This window comes from Stylophora pistillata, unplaced genomic scaffold (genome assembly GCF_964205215.1).
Source record: "Stylophora pistillata unplaced genomic scaffold, jaStyPist1.2 SCAFFOLD_132, whole genome shotgun sequence".
Lineage (NCBI taxonomy): Eukaryota > Metazoa > Cnidaria > Anthozoa > Scleractinia > Pocilloporidae > Stylophora > Stylophora pistillata.
Window position 1 is genome coordinate 207501 of NW_028290810.1, and position 20223 is coordinate 227723.

General features: G+C 37.9%; 2 protein-coding genes, 1 long non-coding RNA gene and 1 pseudogene across 12 annotated transcripts in view; 2 read left to right on the forward strand and 2 right to left on the reverse strand.

Annotated features, from left to right (window-relative positions):
- LOC148715936 (uncharacterized) overlaps positions 1-1273 on the reverse strand; it is a 19553-nt gene extending 18280 nt beyond the window's left edge. For 6 of the 9 annotated variants that reach the window (XM_088746260.1, XM_088746257.1, XM_088746254.1 and 3 more), the window contains exon 1: positions 1048-1273. Coding sequence is in view for 1 of the 9 variants with exons in the window: in XM_088746253.1 (XP_088602379.1) it covers positions 1048-1110 (63 nt within the window). In the remaining 8 variants the exon portion in view is untranslated. The remainder of the gene's footprint in view (positions 1-1047) is intronic. The other 3 variants (XM_088746253.1, XM_088746252.1, XM_088746261.1) reach the window with 2 other exon arrangements.
- A 953-nt stretch (positions 1274-2226) lies between these two features.
- On the forward strand, positions 2227-4598 carry LOC148715938 (uncharacterized; annotated as a pseudogene). The gene is made up of 3 exons (XR_015995753.1): positions 2227-3089; positions 3277-3832; positions 4319-4598. The product of XR_015995753.1 is annotated as an uncharacterized LOC148715938 (transcript).
- A 272-nt stretch (positions 4599-4870) lies between these two features.
- On the reverse strand, positions 4871-9524 carry LOC148715939 (uncharacterized). The gene is made up of 4 exons (XM_088746276.1): positions 9155-9524; positions 7792-8433; positions 7339-7457; positions 4871-6081 (listed from the first exon to the last, which is right to left on the reverse strand). Exons 1-4 carry the CDS (start codon positions 9239-9241, stop codon positions 5370-5372), a joined length of 1560 nt encoding a protein of 519 aa, XP_088602402.1. The 5' UTR covers positions 9242-9524; the 3' UTR covers positions 4871-5369.
- Positions 9525-9915: 391 nt separating this feature from the next.
- Positions 9916-14682, forward strand: LOC148715940 (uncharacterized). Its single transcript, XR_015995762.1, has 4 exons — positions 9916-9965; positions 10075-10180; positions 10426-13810; positions 14337-14682. It is a non-coding gene; the product is annotated as an uncharacterized LOC148715940 (long non-coding RNA).
- The last annotated feature ends 5541 nt before the right edge of the window (positions 14683-20223 follow it).

Here is a 20223-nt window from a genome sequence, read left to right on the forward strand (position 1 = left end):
TATTATCAGGGGTTTCAATAACAATACTTATAAGCGGCCACTGAAAGTTTAATAGACGGCTGTGACCACTAAAATCACTTTTATTTTCATTAATGAAATCCAAACAGACGGCAGTAAATGGTCCTACAGGCACCGCTCTTTATTGAAACTCCTTTATCATTATAATTATTATTATTATTGTTATTATTATTATTATTATTAGACCTACAACAGACACCCTCTACTTCATCCTGACCTAGGATTAACTGAATCTTGCTTTGACAAAATGAGCTTGTGGGTTTGCATAATAAAAACACTAATAATAATAATACAACTATCTTAAATTCGTACAGTTGTAGTCAAACAAAACAAAACAAATAAAAAAGACTTTATTCATTAATTACAAATTATAATTTCATGTTGGCTTCCACCCGCATGTAGAAGAGCCCAATCGAGACAGGGGAAGTGACACGCAAGTTTATTGGAAAAGACGAAAAATATTTTACAAACAATACCAGTTGTTGCCAAATTTAATTATGGTATCAGTTAAAAATATTATTATGATACAGGAATGGCAACGTGGATAACACACAAAGTAAAAGTCAAATCGTGTTTCAGAGCTATCTAAATTTTAATTAATTGGTGCATAATTTCGGTGACGGTCAATGTAGTCATCAGATTTCAATAAAACTTCCGCGTTAATTTATTGGATGTTCTCTTTGCATATGATCTTCTTATGTTTATAATGTTTTCAAATAAAAACCTTAAATTTCGGAAATCGATGGATTACCTTGAAATGCAAATACACATGTTGGATGAAAGTGAATGATCTTGAGTTTGAGTAATTAAAGCAGAGTTAACTGTCTGATAGTATAGAAACTGTACCTCATCACGATCTAAATAACATCCAATTAACTTTAAGTGTTGGGCTATTATTGACATATAAATGCATCTACGATGTATACGAATTGCTAGTTTTGTTTGATTTGTGGAATTATTGAGATAAAATGAGGCACAACCTGGTATAAAGCTACAGGCGAGGTTAACCAAATGAATTAATAAGCTTACCTCGACTTGTGCCTTCGTCAAACCAGTGTCCGTTGACGCTTTTAAAACCATCTCCTTGTACATGGTTCCCGTTACTACTACTACTACTACTAACCATCCCTCCTGCAAAACACCGCTCTAAAATACCTCTCTGTTCATCTGAGATACGCGTACGTTTCGCCATTGTATTTCCACACGAAGAACAACCACTATCTCGCTGAGGGCTTACCAGACGGCACGTTGTGGAATTTGTTACTCGCGGGCGAACGTGGATCATTCCATAAAGCGATTTCATTGGCTGCTCCAGACAATGCCTCAAATAAGCGGCATCAGACGGCTCAGATTATGGCGCGTTTATACTGTCAAAATTCAACATGTCAAATCGAGAATCAACATTCCAAAATGAGCTCCATAGCGCCAATTCAATCAACAAACCCTGTCTAAATCGAGTGCCATCTTCTCGTAGCGGACGGGTTAATTTGATCAGATACTTTTTAAATTGATTAGGTACCTTTCAAATCGATCAGTTCCCTTCTATATCGAACAAACTAAATCGTTTACATTAAATCAAATCGATCAGCTCTCTTTTAAATCGTTTATATTAAATCAAATCGATCATTATACCCAAGATGCTTTGCTGGTATACTATATCCGCTGACAGAACACAGCCGCACGCTCTTCCGTTTCCTCGTGGAGCCCGTCGAAAGACGACAGAGGTAAGGGTAATTGTACTTTAATATATGTCCCTGGAATATGATTTATTCATGAAAGTAACGCATGGTCCCTTAGAAATTGTACTCAGTAATATCTGCAACCCATCGAGTGCTCTTGGTGTTAAAATTTGGAACTCAATTCCACCCTCAATAAAAGAAATTTTAAATTACCGAATTAATTATCGGAAAGTGATGAAGTGTTTACAGTACTTGAAGACTTTTTGCAGTCTGAAGGTGACTGTTTTGAAGTCCCCCGCCTTACTGAGCTTTTCTCTTCCCTATCTTTGTTACCTTTAATTGTTAAATTTAGTTCTATTACCTTACAATTTTGCGAATTCTCTTCCTCGGAGTCTCCAAGCCGACCAAATTCCCCAATCGATTACCGACTACTTAGACGAAAAAAAGTTCATTAAGATAACCCCTGGATTCTCCAAACACAATCCCAGGAAAAGAAAAATTAAAACAATTCTGATCGTTAAGGTAACTCGTTAAGGGATTAACCTTCCAGGGAAGAGAATATATGATGGGTTAACAGTGGAGACCCAACGTGTAAATGGTCAGAGTTTTTGTTGGGCATAATTGATTATTGTTGTTGGGCTTGACGGTCTTGTTATTGTAAGTGATACCTAGTGGTAATGAAATAAATAATTCACTCTTTAAACAGGAAATGGATCAAGAACAGGAAATTTTGACAGTACATTTGAGGGGTACATTATTGGAGCTGTTGAGACAGTTAGAAAATTTGGACTCAGATGGATTAGATGCTGCTGTATTTAGACTTGAACAATTGGCATCTCATGTACTTCGACTCTGTGGTGTCAATCTTGTTGATGATGATCTTCACTATCTAATTACTGACACTATTTCAAAGTTACAAAGAGTTGAAGAGATTAACACCAATGCCCCCTTTGTGACAGGAACTGTTTATTCTGGTCGGCCAGGACGCCCTGCCTTGGACATAGGCTATGATCATCTTGTGTATCTCTTAAATTTCGAGTTGTCAGTCCCTGACATTGCCCAGGCACTGGGTGTGTCGGAAAGTACCATCTTCAGGTGAATGAAGACGTATGGTCTTTCAGCTCGTGAGAATGTGGCTCTATCAGATCAAGAGCTTGAGGATAAAGTAAGAGAAGTGCTAAGAGAGTTTCCCAATGCAGGTTACCGCAGGGTAATTTCTCAACTCAGTGTTAATGGTTTGAGACCAGCACAGCTACGTGTACGGGAAGCAATGCAAAGGGTTGATCCCCAAGGAGTGGCAGTGAGATGGCTGCGTTTAACACCAAGAAGACAATACAACGTGTCTGGGCCCTTAGCACTATGGCATATTGATGGCAATCATAAACTTATTCGGTGAGGCCTTCATATTTTTTGTAGTGCTTCATATTTTTTTATGGGGGTGGGGGGGGGGGTTGTAGTACAAGAGCTATTCAAGTTTACCCATTGTTACCAATCCCCATGTATAGAAACCTTTTTTTTCTTAATCTACTGGTATCAGAAAAGTAGCCAAATATATGTTAAACTTATTCTTTATTTCTAGGTGGAGAATGATCATTCATGGAGGAATAGATGGCTTCACAAGAATCCCTGTTTTTTTGAAATGCAGTACCAACAATCGGGCTGAAACTGTCCTAGATGCCTTTCTGAAAGCTACACAAGAATATGGATTGCCATCAAGAGTGCGGTCAGACAAAGGTGGCGAAAATACTTCTGTCTCTCTGTATATGTTACAACACCCTCAGAGGGGACCAGGTAGAGGAAGCATGATAACAGGTCGCAGTGTTCACAACCAAAGAATAGAAAGGTTGTGGCGTGATTTGTTTGATGGGGTCTCTTACATTTATTACCACTTATTTTACCACTTAGAAGATAATGGTGTATTGGAACCATCAAACCCACAGCATTTATTTTGTTTACAATATGTGTACGTTCCAAGAATTAACAGGTACATAGATAAATGGAAACAAGGTTTTGTACGCCATAGGATAAGAACAGCAGGCAATAGAAGTCCTATGCAACTTTACATCCTTGGCCTTCTTAACTTGAGGAGCTCCCAGCATGTGGCTGTACGTAATGTTTTCGAGCCTACTTCTCAGGTAAACAGAATGAAATTTGAAAATAGATTTTGACTCAATGTGCCCCTGAAATACACACCTCCCCCTTCCTTCCAGAGCTGTTTGATTGAGTGTTGACTTGCCAGTATCATGATAATTTATGTCAATAAACCAGGTTTTTGACCAAGTAAATGAAAGTTATTAAAAGAGCTTAGCTAGATTTTAATTTAAAGGAATAGATAGGCCTGACTGTAATTTAAAGCAGGGAGTCCAAAAGTCTGAACACCTTCAATTATTCTCATTCTTTTGTGAAGCCATTTTCCAATCAAAAGTTGAAGAAGAAGCCAGTTTCCAGCTGAGTTTTAATAATTGGAGTAAATCTGTTTGAAAGATTGCAAATATATTAAGAACAGTCACCCTTTCGGCTCCTTCCTGTAACTTTTGATATAATCAAGAATAAAAGGAGGGCTTGCTAATCTCATTTCATCTTTTGTCATTAAATTATTTTCTTTCTTTCTTTTTCTCCAGGGGGAGTTTGAGCAGTATGGAATTGACTGGGATGGCCCACTTCCAGAGGAAGCAACTTCAGCTGAGGCCATTGTAGAGGTACCAGAAACAGGGTGCCCTCTATCTCCAGAACAGTATCAAGAACTTCTCAACAGCATTGACCCACTGAGAGAAAGTGAATCTTCTGGGATTGACATTTATATGGAAACAGTAACATTTGTCAACACACATGTTGTAAATGCATCATAAGTTAGAACATCATAAGAGTCCAGTTGAACCTCAAATTAAAATTGTCTGTATATCGTGTTTGTATAAATGCCAATGAAAGCAAATACCAACACAACAATTTTGTTGTCGTTTGGTTTGCATAATTTGAGTGCTGAAACTAAATTGGCCACAATGTAAAGTTCTAGTAAAGTCAAATGAATTTTACAATCATTTCTAAAACCAGTAAAATGTAATTGACTATAAAACCAACACAGCAAGGGGTTTGAAATATCCACTTATGTCTGTGTTAAATACTTTTCACAGTTTTAGTAAAATAAAGTCAGCTGTGTGGTTAGAGCACAAAACTTTGCAAAAAATGAACTTTTACTTGCACCCATCACATCAGAAAATGAGGGGTTCATAATCACTTAAACAACTGTTACAACTCTGTCTGTAGAACCACCAACTATAACAACTGTAACTAGCAAATTCCAAAATGCAATGCAAAGTTATTGATCGGCTTTGTCATAATAATAGTTATAACAACAATACAATATAGAAGGATACAATGACACAAACTGTGCCCAATGGCCAATTATGAAAATAATATAACAATACACCATGGTATCCCCAATAAAGATTGGTATTATTATCTGACAACTAGTGTCAAATTTCCACAATAATTAGGGGAAAGTCAGAGAAAACATAATCAGGAAAACTGACAGGTTTATGAATATCATCTTCTAAACTTAGAAGCTCTGTGGTTTGTTGTGCAGCTTGGTCATACAAATAAATTTCATGTTCATAGTGCTAATTACAAGTGTTCGTTACCTTTTCAATTTCATGTTGCATCTGTAAAGAACAGTCAGTCAGTGAGACCTTTCAATGCCTCCTCAACATTGCCTTTTGCCAAGTAGTAGTATATGCCTGGGCTGAAAATAGGAATACCTGGCCCCCCTTGCAGTATGCTATGCACAATTATTGTGCCAACTAACTTCATGACCCCAGAGGCTACAGTATCACTATTGTAAATAGGACTTTGGTATTCTTTTCCCTGAAAAAAGGAATCAGTAATTGCGGCAAGGAGCTGGGTGAAAAACTGCCGCACAACACCACCTGTGTCAGCTGCAGGCTGGCCGGTGTAAACAATTCGGAGTCTTTTTGATGGATTAAAGTCACTGTCCTTATAATATGTTAAGGCATCATTCAGGAGATCTTCTTCATCAACTTTGAGCTTCTCCTTTGGGCCATGGTCCAAATTTTTCTGCAGCTGGTTCAATTCTTCCCTCAGGGAAAGTGGATTACCTGGAGCAGGGCATGGGGTATCTGATGTTTCAAATGCAGAATGCATGAGCTCTGACTCATCATCAGATGACAATGTTGATGTGCAAGGTTTTAGCAATGCCATCACTGCCTGGTCCAGAGACCCCTGGACTTTTAAGGAAGTCTCCAGCTCTTTTCTGCTTGCATTTGGAAACATCTCTGACAACTTGTCGACAGCTTCCTGTGAAGAAGATGCACCCATACCCCCACCCAGTGTTGAGAAAATTGCTGAGGACTCCTCGCTATCATCACCACTGCCAAAAATCAAAACACTTTGATCAGCTTCACACTGCATGCTAGCATTGGCAGGGAAGGATATTTTAATGGAGGGGGAGTTCTTTGAGGGATGGGAAGCATTTCCTGTGATGGTAATGGGCTACTGGGGATGTGCCACTGGATGGCATCACATTTTCACTACTGCAATGACTATGTTGTGGTTTAAATTTTCCTTTTTAATTAGGAATATGAATTCAAAATAGAAACTTTAAGTTGACAATTGCTTGAGTTTCACACATGAAGCGGTTATCAGACGGCGTTAGAAATGGCAGTTTGAATAAAATTTAAAGTGACTCAAGAAAGGAGGGTGTGTGGAGCGATCCTGCTTGTTTCACACTATGATAAGGAGTTAGAGACAATGAAAAATTGAAATCAAACTGGTTTAAAAATTTGAAACTAAAAATAACACGAAACCACAAGAACTATAATGGAATTGTCTTTTAGGGCATTTTGAAATGAAAAATAAAAAAATCCTTGGCATCAGCTACAAATTTTTTGATTTGTAAGTCATGTCAAATATTCAATTCCCAAACCCTCTTAGCCCAAAATCAATGTTGGAATATTTAGGAATTGTTGCATGAATAAAAAGTTGACCTTGTATTGGGGATGGTGAGGGGGAGGTTGAGACAATATCCATTTCTTTGCCAAAATCAACGCTTTTGTTTAGGATTACAAAAGTTTTTGTGACTTAGAGTAAGAAAATTATTTGCCCAAAAGTGACAAAGATGGGGTCTATTTAAGAATAGATCATGATTAGACTATAATGGTGTGAGCTTATGAAATGCCAGTGATACATATAACCACCAACATTTGGCCAAAGTAAGCCAAAGAGGGGAAGTGTATAGAGTAAAATTTTAGGCAGATGTATTATTCAGTTATAAGATAGAAGGGTTTTTTTCTCAAAGTCCAAGTGGGAGTTGAAAGCAATGATAAACTTCTATATACTAGTTGGATTTTAACCCAAAGAGGATATATGGGGTCACATACTAGGTTTACAGTGATAATTATAGCAATAACACAGTCTACTGTTTTTAGAATGGTTTGTGGTTAAAATGAGTCCTGCCATACTGCAAAGTTGAATATGTCATGATATCACTTTCTAGTCAAGCCAGATACATTACTACACTATGCATTTAAATGAGGTGGCTGCTTCAATGCATCATTAGATATTCATTAATAACAGACCTCATAGAAACCTTGAGGAGAGGATAATCAGGTCCTTGAAACTTAATTACCTGGAGATGATAGTAGCTCCAATGTTTCCTCCAGGGCATGCCTCCTCATGTTTTCGCAACAAATCCAGTGGCACTTGGGATTTGCAATTTACACATGACACTTTTGGACTAGTGGAAATCTGTAAAAAAAAGGCTTAAAAAATTATTTTTGAAATTTTTAGACATTAAATGATGAAACACGATGGTATCATTTATTGACCTACTGTACCTGAAACAGAAAAGATCACTAATGGGCATCATTTTGGTGCTGTTAATTCCATCATTTGTTCATTCGTTCATTGGGTTATTACATTTATTTATCCCCTCATTCATTTTAATTATACCATTATTCCCTTTCACTGATAGAAGTAACTCTTTGTAGTTTTGAATAAACTTTCGTAATTAAGCACCCTGAGTCCCACAAAGGGAATACTTATCATTGCATGATTTGGCAGGAGAAAGAAACACACCCACCTGCATTTGCTCCTGCTCTGGTGCTGGTGTAAACACTAGGTCCTTCTGAAGGGGCCATATATATCCCTTAGGAGAGCCAATGGTTGCTTTGAGGTATGTTACAGTATAACCACCAGGTGGTATGGATAACACCATAAGCTGATGATTTCCCCTTTCACCTGTTCTCAGAATTTCGTACCCTCCTGCAGTCTCCAGAATTGGAAAAGCCTCTAAAATTTTCCCGTGCACATGCTGGCTGTTACCTCCTTTGGAAAAGCATATGCTTTTCTCTTCAAGCCCGGCCATAGCCATCGATACCTTCTCAAAAGTTGAAGGGGCAGTGGTTGCATTTCTTTTTTCAAGACAAATAAATGTTCTAGTCCATGTATTCCAAACAGGTATGCTTACGCGATCCCCTTTCGATGTTGCCACTACACGATGCTTAGGTGCAGGCTGTTTTCCATTCCTAATGCTGGTGCTGCTACTCGCACAGCTGTTTTTGGGTGGTCTGTAACCAAAAAGTCTTCTTTGTTCTTCAACTACTGGAAGTACAGGTGCTGTAGGTTTGGAAACTTGTGGCCGATTTTCGATTTGGCTGACAGCATTAAGTAGATTTTCAGCACATGACTTAAGCAAGTTTTTGGTTTCTTCATCACCCATTTTCTATGTGATGTGAAAGAAATCCAGGGTAAAACACCAAGGACAGGTGATCTTTTCTCTCTTTATTTTAATTTTATGATATTGCACTTGTCAATTCCACCTATGAACTATCATGTAAACAACAATCCCACCTCAGGGCATTTGGATGGCTTATGTATCCCCTGAGAGAATTTTCTAAATTATTCAAAAGGTAAAATACAAATGCCAGGGGTTAGCCTGGGGGGAGGGGTATGGGAGGATGGGTACAGGTAGTAAACTGACTGATTCATAAGAATGCAGGCACTTATACTTTTGTTTCTTGTTTAAATAAGAGCTACATCAGCTATTAATGTTAAATATGGGACCTGTTTACCACCTCCATCACTAATAAGACTACAGTTTTGAATTGGACAAATCCCTCCCATACGGAAGGTATTTTCCTCCCCTGCTCCAAATAAAAACCATGAACCGTTCCCTTTCCTATCTCAAACTATTTTTTTCTTTCCCTTGGAGTGTTTTTAGAGGCTAGGGTTTGTCAGCCTGATTTAATATGACTGTGCTAAAGGAGTACACGAGAAGTTCATGAGTGATTTGCGAAATTATGTATCTGGTGTCCGTTTTATCTGAGTTTAAGAACATTCGATTGGTTGGAGATATTACTGAGTACAATTTCTAAGGGACCATGCGTTACTTTCATGAATAAATCATATTCCAGGGACATATATTAAAGTACAATTACCCTTACCTCTGTCGTCTTTCGACGGTCTCCACGAGGAAACGGAAGAGCCTGCGGCTGTGTTCTGTCAGCGGATATAGTATACCAGCAAAGCATCTTGGGTATAATGATCGATTTGATTTAATATAAACGATTTAGAAGAGAGCTGATCGATTTGATTTAATGTAAACGATTTAGTTTGTTCGATATAGAAGGGAACTGATCGATTTGAAAGGTACCTAATCAATTTAAAAAGTATCTGATCAAATTAACCCGTCCGCTACGAGAAGATGGCACTCGATTTAGAGAAGGTTTGTTGATTGAATTGGCGCTATGGAGCTCATTTTGGAATGTTGATTCTCGATTTGACATGTTGAATTTTGACAGTATAAACGCGCCATATCAGATGGCCCAGACGATCATTTCACTTGGGTACTACCCACATTCTCAATTGAGAAATACCGGGTGTACGCTATGAGAAAATGTGACACGGGTGCTTCAAACTGGCATTTTCGTTTACTGATAAAATGAGTTGCAGAGAAAAGATGTGAACTCTGCAACAGCATTGCGTGTCGTTCTCCTCATAGGGATATCTACAGCTCGTTCATAGCTATAGTAAGAGTACACTGGGACTTTGGATGTGGTTCTTGTAGAAGAACCAAAGGAATCGGCATTTTCGAGTTGCCCTTAGCGAAAGATGAAAATCACAAGAGATGGCGCAACGAGTGGCTTGGTGTACTCAAGAAAACAAGGGAAATGGATAAAGATTTTAAAAGACAGATAGATGAAGACAAACTCTACACTTTCGGAAAGCATTTTTTGTCCGTAGATATTGAAATATGTAAGTATTTTTCGATAACTTTTGCTATGGAACGATACGATTGCTGAGCGTAATGTGCGTAGCGTTGCCAAGCTACTAAGATATAATCAAACAGCTTTTTCTTTCGTAGAGAGTCAGGTTTAAGACTTTGTCTGCCTAAATGTCAGAAGTCTTACTGAGCACCAGCGAAAACGAAAGCCATTCCTGGCACCTTACAGGTCTACTCAAGATTGATGGTAAGTCTTGCTTGAACTATTGGTATAATCATAACTTGTTGTTTAGTGCTCAAATTGTCTATCATAAGACTCAATTTATAATAACCTGTTAATTTGATTTTAAGAGCAAAATTACATTTTTATCACTATTATTTTCATGTAAATACTCTTGCCTACAAGTCTGTCATTCAAGTTTAAGAACACAGACTGTATTGATAAATTGCTATGCATTTGAACACAAGTAATTTTTGAATTTATATTTATAGGTTTGGCTTTTTGATGGAATTCCTGCAGTATCTTCAGAGCTGGAAGGAGAGCACTGAAAACCGAGAGGGTGAGTTTACCCAAAATGCAAGATCCAGGATGTTCCTCTCTTGGCAGACATACGAAGGCTTCCAGATTTTTGCAAGGTCTACAATCAAGTGCACCAGGTTTCTTCTTTCAGAGGGGATGGAGTATGTCCTGACAGAAAGGTTCTGTCAAGATCCTGTGGAAGGATATTTTGGAAAGCAGAGGCAGTTTGGCCGCAGGTGTGACAATCCAGATATCAGGACCTTTAGCTACAACAGCAACACTATTAGAATTGAAAGCTCAGTCTCCTGCCAGAGTGGGAACACTAGAGGCAGAAAGGACACAAAAAAAGCCTGGGTTAATGTGACCAATGAAAAGCTACCATGTAGAAAAAAGCAAAGAACTGTTTAGCGTATTCATAGCTAGTAGAGGCACATTCTAAGCCACTCTATTCATACTCTATTTCTAAATTTTTTTACTCCAATAATACAAGATATTCATGTAACAATCAATTAATGCACATAAATCAATCACCAATGTTTCATTTATTGTTTCAACATGTTTAATTTGAAAATAAATATTTACATGACATTTGTGTTGTTTTCCTTACTACATGATTTAGATACATGTTATTATCCTATAACTATCATATTGGTTAATCCAAAGTTAATAGAGGGGTCAATCATATTCATTTTCATATGACTTTTCAATGGTTTCCATTAGGTATGTAGTTTCTTTGACACGCATTACCTTTATTCAACCAGTAACAACCATTTGTTTTGTTAAATAAGAATTTGTTATCAGATTCCTGAACTCTAAATCTATTGTGCAAGGAACCTTAATACTTTTAGGTACTTGCTATAAATAAAAAATGAAAAATAGAAATTGAAAATTAAATTTTTATACCATATGTGAACAACTCTTAGAATGAAAATGCTCTTCTTGATAAATGACAATAATATTACAACAAATATAGTGAGAAAGCAACAAATATTTCTCCATGTATCATATAACTGTTTTGTCTTGTGTAATAAAAATCTATTACATTACTCAGGCCTTGCTTGTTCTTGATCATGACTTCTCATGATCTCCTTTTGGAGAGCTTTAGCCTTTGTTTGCTTTGCTTTTACTTTGTAGAGCTGAATGATGTCCTCAGCACATGAAAAGGAGCGTACCCTTACATACAAAGTTACTATAGCATGAAGCACATTTTTGCTCACTTCAGCCTCTGGGATTAGCTCTGCATCAGAAACCATACATTGGTAGCTTGACAATACCTCACTGTCAGTTACTGAGTTGAGAGTTATGCCAGCAATTCTTGGGTTTCAGGTGACGTCACAAGCTTTGCTGAAGTTAGTATCCGCCATGTTGGTGTCCCTCGGGTGTCAAAGTTATGCATAATTAGTCGATTTCTATAGTGAAGCCCTCTCTCTTATCGCCGTATTATTTCGCCAACTACATGAATATCCAGAAAGAAAAAAGCGATAAAAGTATCTGGCATTCATCTTAAGGTATCCCAGTGTTCTCTGAGTATGCCGAAAGCTTAGAGAGTTGGAAGGAAAGATGTTTACAAAAGATCTCGGTGATCGCGGTTGACCCTGCAAGCGTGACAGCCGAGAAGTTCAGTCCAAAATGCTTGCCTCTTGTGAAGTGTCGGATTTGCTGAGTTACCTCGTTCTTGAGACCAGCTTCTACACCAAGAAGCAGTTCAAGGTGTTCAAGAGTCTAGAGGCGTTTAATCAAATGGTGTCGGGATTTGTAACCTCAGTTGTTGGCAAAGTAATCGCCGGCAAGTATGTCGTGAGAGCACGAGTTTGGCATTCACAGCATATGAATGATCCTTTTGTGAACATTTGGGTCATTTCCGAAAACAATGGGACTATTTTGTCAGCCCATTGCTTTGGATGCAAAGCTGGACTGGCTGAGTCATGCTCACATATCGCGAGTGTTTTATTTTATATTAGAGCAACTACTCGAATTCATGGCAAGCTCGCTGGGTGTCACGAAAACTCAGACACCGAAAACTCAGATCCCTCGAAGTGTTCTCCAAGCTTCCAAAGTGCTCCATAATTCGATAGTGCATAGCATAAAGCATGAAACAATTGTTTTATAACATAACCGGTGGAATAATGCAACAAATCCGACGCGAAAGACGGACAACAATATCAAGAGTTATTCTTCAGTGAAGCGAATCGTGACGGCGCTGATGCCGATTCTTCTTTCCCGTTGTTTTTCTCTTTCTGCCTCATTTAAGAACTCTAGCCTAAGGGTCGCAAAATTGTCTTCGTTTTGGGACTGGTGGGCCGAGTCTCTGTTTGTATCCATTATTATCGCGAAATATTGAAGAATTTTAACAGAGCGACAACAAGGATCTGTGCGACGAAGTACAAAAAAGTAAACAAATGTCCCTTTCGGCTCGTCAACATCACGCCACATTTTAATACTTTGGTGTTGGAGCGAGCGCATTTGATCCAGTTAACTGTGAATGAAAAGCTCAAAATTAACGGGAAAAATGGAGGAAATCTAAGCAAAATGAAGTCTTGTGTCACTCTAAAATGTTTTAATGCTCAACCATCGGACGATTTTGCGAAACGTGCAACTTGCGGCCTTGTTTTTGCTGCTTCAGTTGGATCAAGACCCAAAACGTCAAAATACACGCGGCATTACCAGGAGTGATCATGAGTCGAGTTTATCTCTTGAATTTTCGAGGGGTCTGAGTTTTCGGGGTCTGAGGTCTGAGTTTTCGGGGTGTGAGTTTTCGTGACACCCCAAGCTTGCTTGCACTCAGGTAAAATGCTCATGGATTTTGCCGACATATGTCAATGAAGTGCCGTATGCGAGGGCTAAAGACATCGATTTCTCATCGGGTAAGAAGCTCAAAGAAAAGCTCCACCAAAAAATCGAGGATCTACAACAGCCGCAAGCCTCGAACCATACAACAACTTCTAGTTCCTCCTGTTCTTCCCCTTGATTTGTAATGATCTTAGGTATAGCGCATTAAATCATATATCCAATGAATTTTGCGCCATAGAAATAATAAAATTATTAAATTATCATACGAAAAAATCCTTAGTCTTTATGCTTTCCACTTTTGCGCGAACAGCCAACAACAATACATAAAACCATCCCCTCTTTCTCACATGAACTCTTCGTTAGATACGGTTTGTTTACGCTCGAGGGACACCAAGATGGCGGATAGTAACCGTTGCTAAGGTATTGGTCACGTGGGTGAAACCCAAGGATACATCTCGCGTCGATTGCACACATGGATGACTTGGGCAAGATTCATTTATCACGAAGTTGGCCGGGATACCAATTGAGATGACTTTTTTCCACTGGACTTAAACAAAATTTCGGAAGGTAGTGTTCGTTTGACTTCTGTATAATTGAGCCAATTAAAAAAGGTTTTTGTGAAATTTTTGTAATTGTCGTCATCTTTTTGTGCGTGTTGTCTTCGTGAAAACGGCTTTCGTTATCTCTATATTTCGAGTCCTTCGTGGCTTTCCATATCTCAGATCATGGCTGGTGATGGCTTAGGCTCCGTCCGCGATGAACAGAACAAGCTGGGGTCTTATAGTTGTGCTATTAAAGTAGACAAATCAATATAATCGTCATATTTTTCGAATGTCTGGAGGAGGAAACCATAAATTTTACTCTTAAAATTGTATTTTGTATTCTTACGATGTGAGTTCAGAGAATGTGGAGCTGGAGCGACTAGCAATCCGCTAACTGATGCTTTTCTTTATTCTCATCACTTGTCCTCTTGATAAGGTATTGATATTGTATGGAGAAGTTCTCTCTTGGTCAGGGGAGGCAACACAATTTTTAATTTAGTTCTGAAGCTTTGCGTACAGTTTGAAGACAGTGAGTACATTTTCTTGCTTAGTTTCCTCTAACACCGGAGAAAAACACAAGCCCTAATATAATAGGCGCTTAAACATTTGGACAGAAATCAAGGACCAGTGGAACTTTGAATCCTCCATTATGGCTAAATGCCTTTCAAACCAGCGAGTCCAGATCAGACGACAGATGCACATTCGTGATGGTTCCCGCATGCATTCACGGCAGATCTGCAAAGACCGTACGGGGCCCACGCAAATTTGAATCAGGGCTCCTTGTAGCTGAGGAAATAGCAACAGCGAAACGAGAATTCTCTGCAAGTCACAATATAGCCAACCGGTGTAGCCGGCCTTGCAGTTACCACAAATCATGATCGCGTCCACACTGAGACTTCCACACATATAACTTTATTTCAACTTGGATTTAGAATAGCTCGAAAAAGAGCTTAATATATTAGAGTATAGTTAATATTTAAGAAATACAGAAAAACGTATAATTACAAATATATAAAAATATATATATATATTTATATAACTAACTGCAGACAGTACTGTTTCGGCCTTCTGGGCCTCATCAGTGCAGTGCTAATGCTAGGATGGGGGAGAACCGAGAAGGTCACCCCAAACGACCCAACCTTTGTGGTATCGTCTAAGCCATGCCAGAGTGCTCAAACTAGAGTAAACCAGCGAGCATATATATATATATGTGTGTGTGTGTATATCTAAAATTACTACGCACATATATATATACATATATATATATTTATATCACTGTCTTTAGTTCCTCTTGCTTCCTTACAAAATACTTTTCTTGGCTCCGCACTATCTTTCAAGCTTTGCAACCACCTCATTTCATCAAAAAATACTCCACTGTGTTCTGTGTAAAAAAGAAAAACAAAATACAGAAAAAAAGTCAACATAAAATCAATCAATGTAGAAATCAATCGGAATTAACACTCCTTCATCGTAACACTAAAGAGCAATCTGGCCCGACAAGAATCATCGCCAACAATAAATTCTATACAACAAATTCTGATATTGCCGCTAGCTTCATCAATATTTTGATTGTGTAAGCCCTACACTTGCCAGCTCCCTAGGGTATCATGTTGGCAACCCCCTTAAATACAGAAAATCTTCTCCTCCCAGGAGTTTTGTCCTTTAATTAACTCCCATAAGTGACCAATACAGAATTTCTCCTTACAATGTGTATTCAATATCTAGCAGAGAAGTACTGACAATAGCTAAAAACATCAATTAGGGGATTTTAGGTTGATCCAATACAAAACTCTCCAAACCAACTTCATAAGAACTCTATGGGAGACTGTAAGGAGAATCAGTTTAAGGAGATCTCGCTAGTGAAGTTGTAGATAAATGAACAATTAAGATAAAGGCAAAGAACGAAAAATCGCAACATCTCAATAATGAGGTCAGTTAATTCATACAGAATAGGATGATTCCTTGTAAAAATACACTGGCCCAATCAAAAAAAGAAAACATAAATATACATTTATAATGCAGTAAATGTTTTCACATACACCATATACATTTATAAGCCCTACACTTCCCAGCTCGCTAGGGAATTCTGTTTGCAACCCCCTTAAATACAGAAAATCTTCTCCACCCTGGAGTTTTGTCCTTTAACTCCCGTAAGTGACCAAGACAGAATTTATCCTTACAATATCTATCTTCAATATCTAGCAGAGAAGTACTGACAATAGCTAAAAAGAGTAATCAGGGGATTTTAGGTTGATGCAATACAAAATTCTCCAAACCGACGTCATAAGAACTCCATGGCAGACAGTAAAGGAGATTCAATTTAAGGAGATCTCGCTAGTGAAGTTGTAGATAAACGAACAATTAAGATAAATGCAAAGAATGAAAAATCGCAACATCTCAATAATTAGGTCAGTTCATACAGAATAGGATGATTCCTTGTAAAAATACACTGCCTCAATCAAAAGAAGAAAAAAATAAATATATATTGATGAGTCCTACACTTGCCAGCTCCCTAGGGAATTATGCTTGCAACCCCCTTAAAAACAGAAAATCTCCTCCTTCCTGGAGTTTTGCTCTAACTGAGATGACTCAAGGACAGGTTTGTAATCTCTTCTCTAAATGAGATGAGAGCAGAACTCAACTGCATATTCCAAATGAATTGATGAGGATTGCTTCTGAGAATCTCTCAAAAACCTTCAAGGCATTTATTTCTATGGAGTCCACCAAGACTAGCACAGTACCAGATATTTCCAAACTATCTCCAGTGACTTCAATCTGTTTATAGACATGGCATATCATCACTGCACCAGGAGAGAACCTGCCCATATTACAGTTCTATCACCCTTTAGTAGAGTTCTTATTGATCGATTGATTGATTGATGTACTCATTTACTCAACTTTAATCATACAGATCTTCATCCTTTATCATCCTTTATTGTGACCAAGACAGAATTTCTCCTTACGATATCTAATATTCAACATGTATCAGAGAAGTAGCGAGAATAACTAGAAAAACATAAGTCAGGGGATTTTAGGTTGATCCAGTAGAAAATTCTCCAAACTGACATCATAAGAACTCTGTGGCAGACAGTAATACCCCATTCACACCAAAGCCTAAACATGCTTTAAAGCTGTTTTGTTAAACATGGTTTAACACAACAGCACCATAGAAGCTGCTCAAATCAATATTTGGTTGACTTCAAATGTAGCACATTGAAAAAACAGTTTAGCAATTGCTTGAATCTTGTGGAAAATTTAGTTTTTCAGTTCTCTGCTTCTGATTTTTATTCAGTTAAACCTGGTTGAACTAAATTTCTACTGTATTTAGATCATTCTTGAAGTACATGATTGTAATCACAGTCTCTTTAATTAACCTCAATTGACATGAATTTTTAATGATTCTGTCATTGTTGTACTATAGTCGTTTTAGCAAATGTTTTCCATTGAGAACTGTTATAATTAGAAATTGAAAAACTTAAAACTGAAAAAAAAATTAGCAGGTCGCTCTGTGCGGGAGCAAGCACAACCTATCTCACAATTAATAGCTAGCTCCCATTAATACTTTTTGTAAAACTGATATGTTGACATATATGCCTCATAACTGCACATAGGTTCCAAATTGCTACATTGGAGACATGTGTGTCATGTATGTGACACATATGTCAGATAAATTATTTTACATGTACGTGACATATATTTTACATATATCTGCTACATATGTATGTGACATATATGTTACATGTATGTGACATATGTCAGACATATGTAGGAGATATACATAAAAGATATGTGGTTTTGGTAAGGGCCATTAGAAAAGAGAGCCTACACTTTGCTATTTTCAAAATAACCAGCCATTTTAGGAAAGAAAAAAGTCAGAGGTAGTTCAAGTGGAAGTAAGATTCTTATAAAATGTAGCTGCTTGACTCCTCATGCAGGTTTTGTAAGTTTTGCTTTTTGAAATGAAACCACTGAAAGCAGGCGTTATACCTCAGTATGATCATCAATGGTAAAAGTGAGGCAAAACTGAGTAAAATTTTCAGGTGGGTTTTCAAGCATTAAGAGACTTTAAAAAATACTTGACTTAAATATTGTAACCTCTGCAGAGAGTGAAGATTGATTTTTTCTGATGTTTGTTACATGAATGTTTATCCCCTCTACTAATGGAATGAATTAAAGTGCCTATAAAATGTGCAGTAGACCAACCATGAGGATAAAGTAAAACATCCATTTGGGGGGTCTTTTAGCCCTTGAACTCCCAAGAATTGATGATAATTAATTGTGACCTCCAATTGCTACACATTTCCTGGTAAAAAAATTTGGGAGAATTGAGTTTTAGACCAAGATAACTTCTACCTAATAAGTTTGAGTATTGTAGTGCGTGTAGCTTAGTGCCAACCAATTTTCAATTGTGTAGGAAAATGAAAATGAAACTTCATTTTAGTTTTTCGCCGCGCTGTAAAAAAAAGAAGTTGGACTTCAATATTTTCGTATGGAATTTGGAAAAGGTATTGCAAGTGAAGTCAAGTAGCTATCTTGAAAACAGGGAATGGGGAATCTTTAAAAGCGGGACTCTCAAGTAGCGAGAAACTTTGAAACGAGAAATATTTAGAGGCGTGAAATGAACCCGCCGAAATGAATGAACGGTGTGGTGAAGTTGCTCTTTTATCCAATTTTACGCATGGGAAGCATGGAAATTCACGACTGTTGACAAAGGTAAAACTAGGTTGCAATTGGAAGAGCAGTCAGCTGCAACCTTGAACGCTGAAAATGGTGAAATTGTTAAAATTATTTAGGCAGGAGAATCTTTATTTTCATCAACATATTTGGTTGCTAAAATTCTCTTTATAAGAAAGCGTAGTGAAGGGCTTAATTTGTCGTTGTTTGTTCAAGGATGAAATAAAGAACTTTTTGTGACCAAAATGTCGCTCTTGTTCATTGAGAAACCCAGGAAACGGTACTGTCAAGCACTGACTTTAATGAGAAGGTGTGGGAAGGCTTTAGAAACGACTACAATGGGATTAGGCGGAAAATAAAACTTGATGAAAGGTAACAGGTACGTAAAGAAACATAAACATTTCGCGCTTGAACAAAAACGTAGAAAGCTGAATATTGTAACCCAAAAATACTAACTGTAGCCATAGTTAGTCCCTTCTACTAACTATGCTTTAGCACGCTTAAAATTTGGAAACTTTATACTCGTTGAAGTTTGCAAAAAGTTTTGAAAGATTTGTTGGCTGCTTTATGGTATGATATGAAATATTCACTTGAACATGAGAAGGACTTTGACTTGAGTTGAAGAATGGAGAAGCATAATATTTTCTAGAAAATTGTAGTTCTTTGGAAAAACATGGCTTGCAAGTTTAAAGATTCCTAGGTGCTGTAGAAGATTAGACATTTTTGAAAAACTATAAGTGTTATAAATAGGTTGTACCCGAATGAACAGCGCGCATTATCCAAATGGCGTTGGTTTATGGCCATGCATATGGAGTAAAGTTGAAGCCTAAGCAAAATTGTTGTAAGTGAGCAATTTACTTACAGAAATCCTGCGATTGGAGATGAATTGCAGCTACTTCTTTGCGCAAGAATAGCGGTCCGGGCCTGTGGATAAACATTTAGATGGCAATATAGAGTAGCGTGCGGATGGTTGCTGTGAATAAATGTGCGTAGCGACCCGTATGTAGGTGATGACGCGTGAAGGCATGGTGACGTTGCATTTGAGCGGCAAAGTGTAGTGAAGTGAAGTGAAGTGAAGTTTTAGTAATGGCGGGCGGGTTGAAAGCAATAAAGGGTGGAGTTATGTTGTTTTGGTTGATTTAGGGCCGCCTGGTGACGGAAGGGCATCATGAAGCCTGGAAGTCCGTAAGCCTTGTGTATCATTCAAAGAATGGAGTGATAAAAGACGGGGGCCAGGTGGAAAGTGTAAAAGCAACTCTGTATGTTTTTTGCGCAAATAAATAAGCATGGCGCGTGGAGTTTTTGAGCTTGTAGAGTGGGGGTTTTAGGTGTGGTGTTGAAGAGGCGAGTTGCTTTTAGACTTAGTTTGTGGTTTGATATATGCTAAATGCGCTACGGGTGCTCGCGAATGAAATTTCCAATATGCAAATATCAAAATGACATCACTAAGATCAGTAGCACTGATATCGGTACTCTAAGAGAGCAAGGCATAAAAGAGATAACTACCTAGTGAAGGCAAAAGAGAGCAGATATTTTTCAAAGCAACAAAGTAGATGATCGATCGATTGATACATAATACCTACGAAATCTCGACTCTCGTCCAAAACATCTTACATGAAGTATAGAAGTGTCTAAAGAGAAAGCAAATAAGGTAACAGCAATAAAATCTAAGAAGGAGAGTTAAAAGTTCGAAGGATGCAACCAATGGAGTTCGAACTCCGATCTTGATATTACTAGTCCAGCACCCTACCACTGTAACATGAA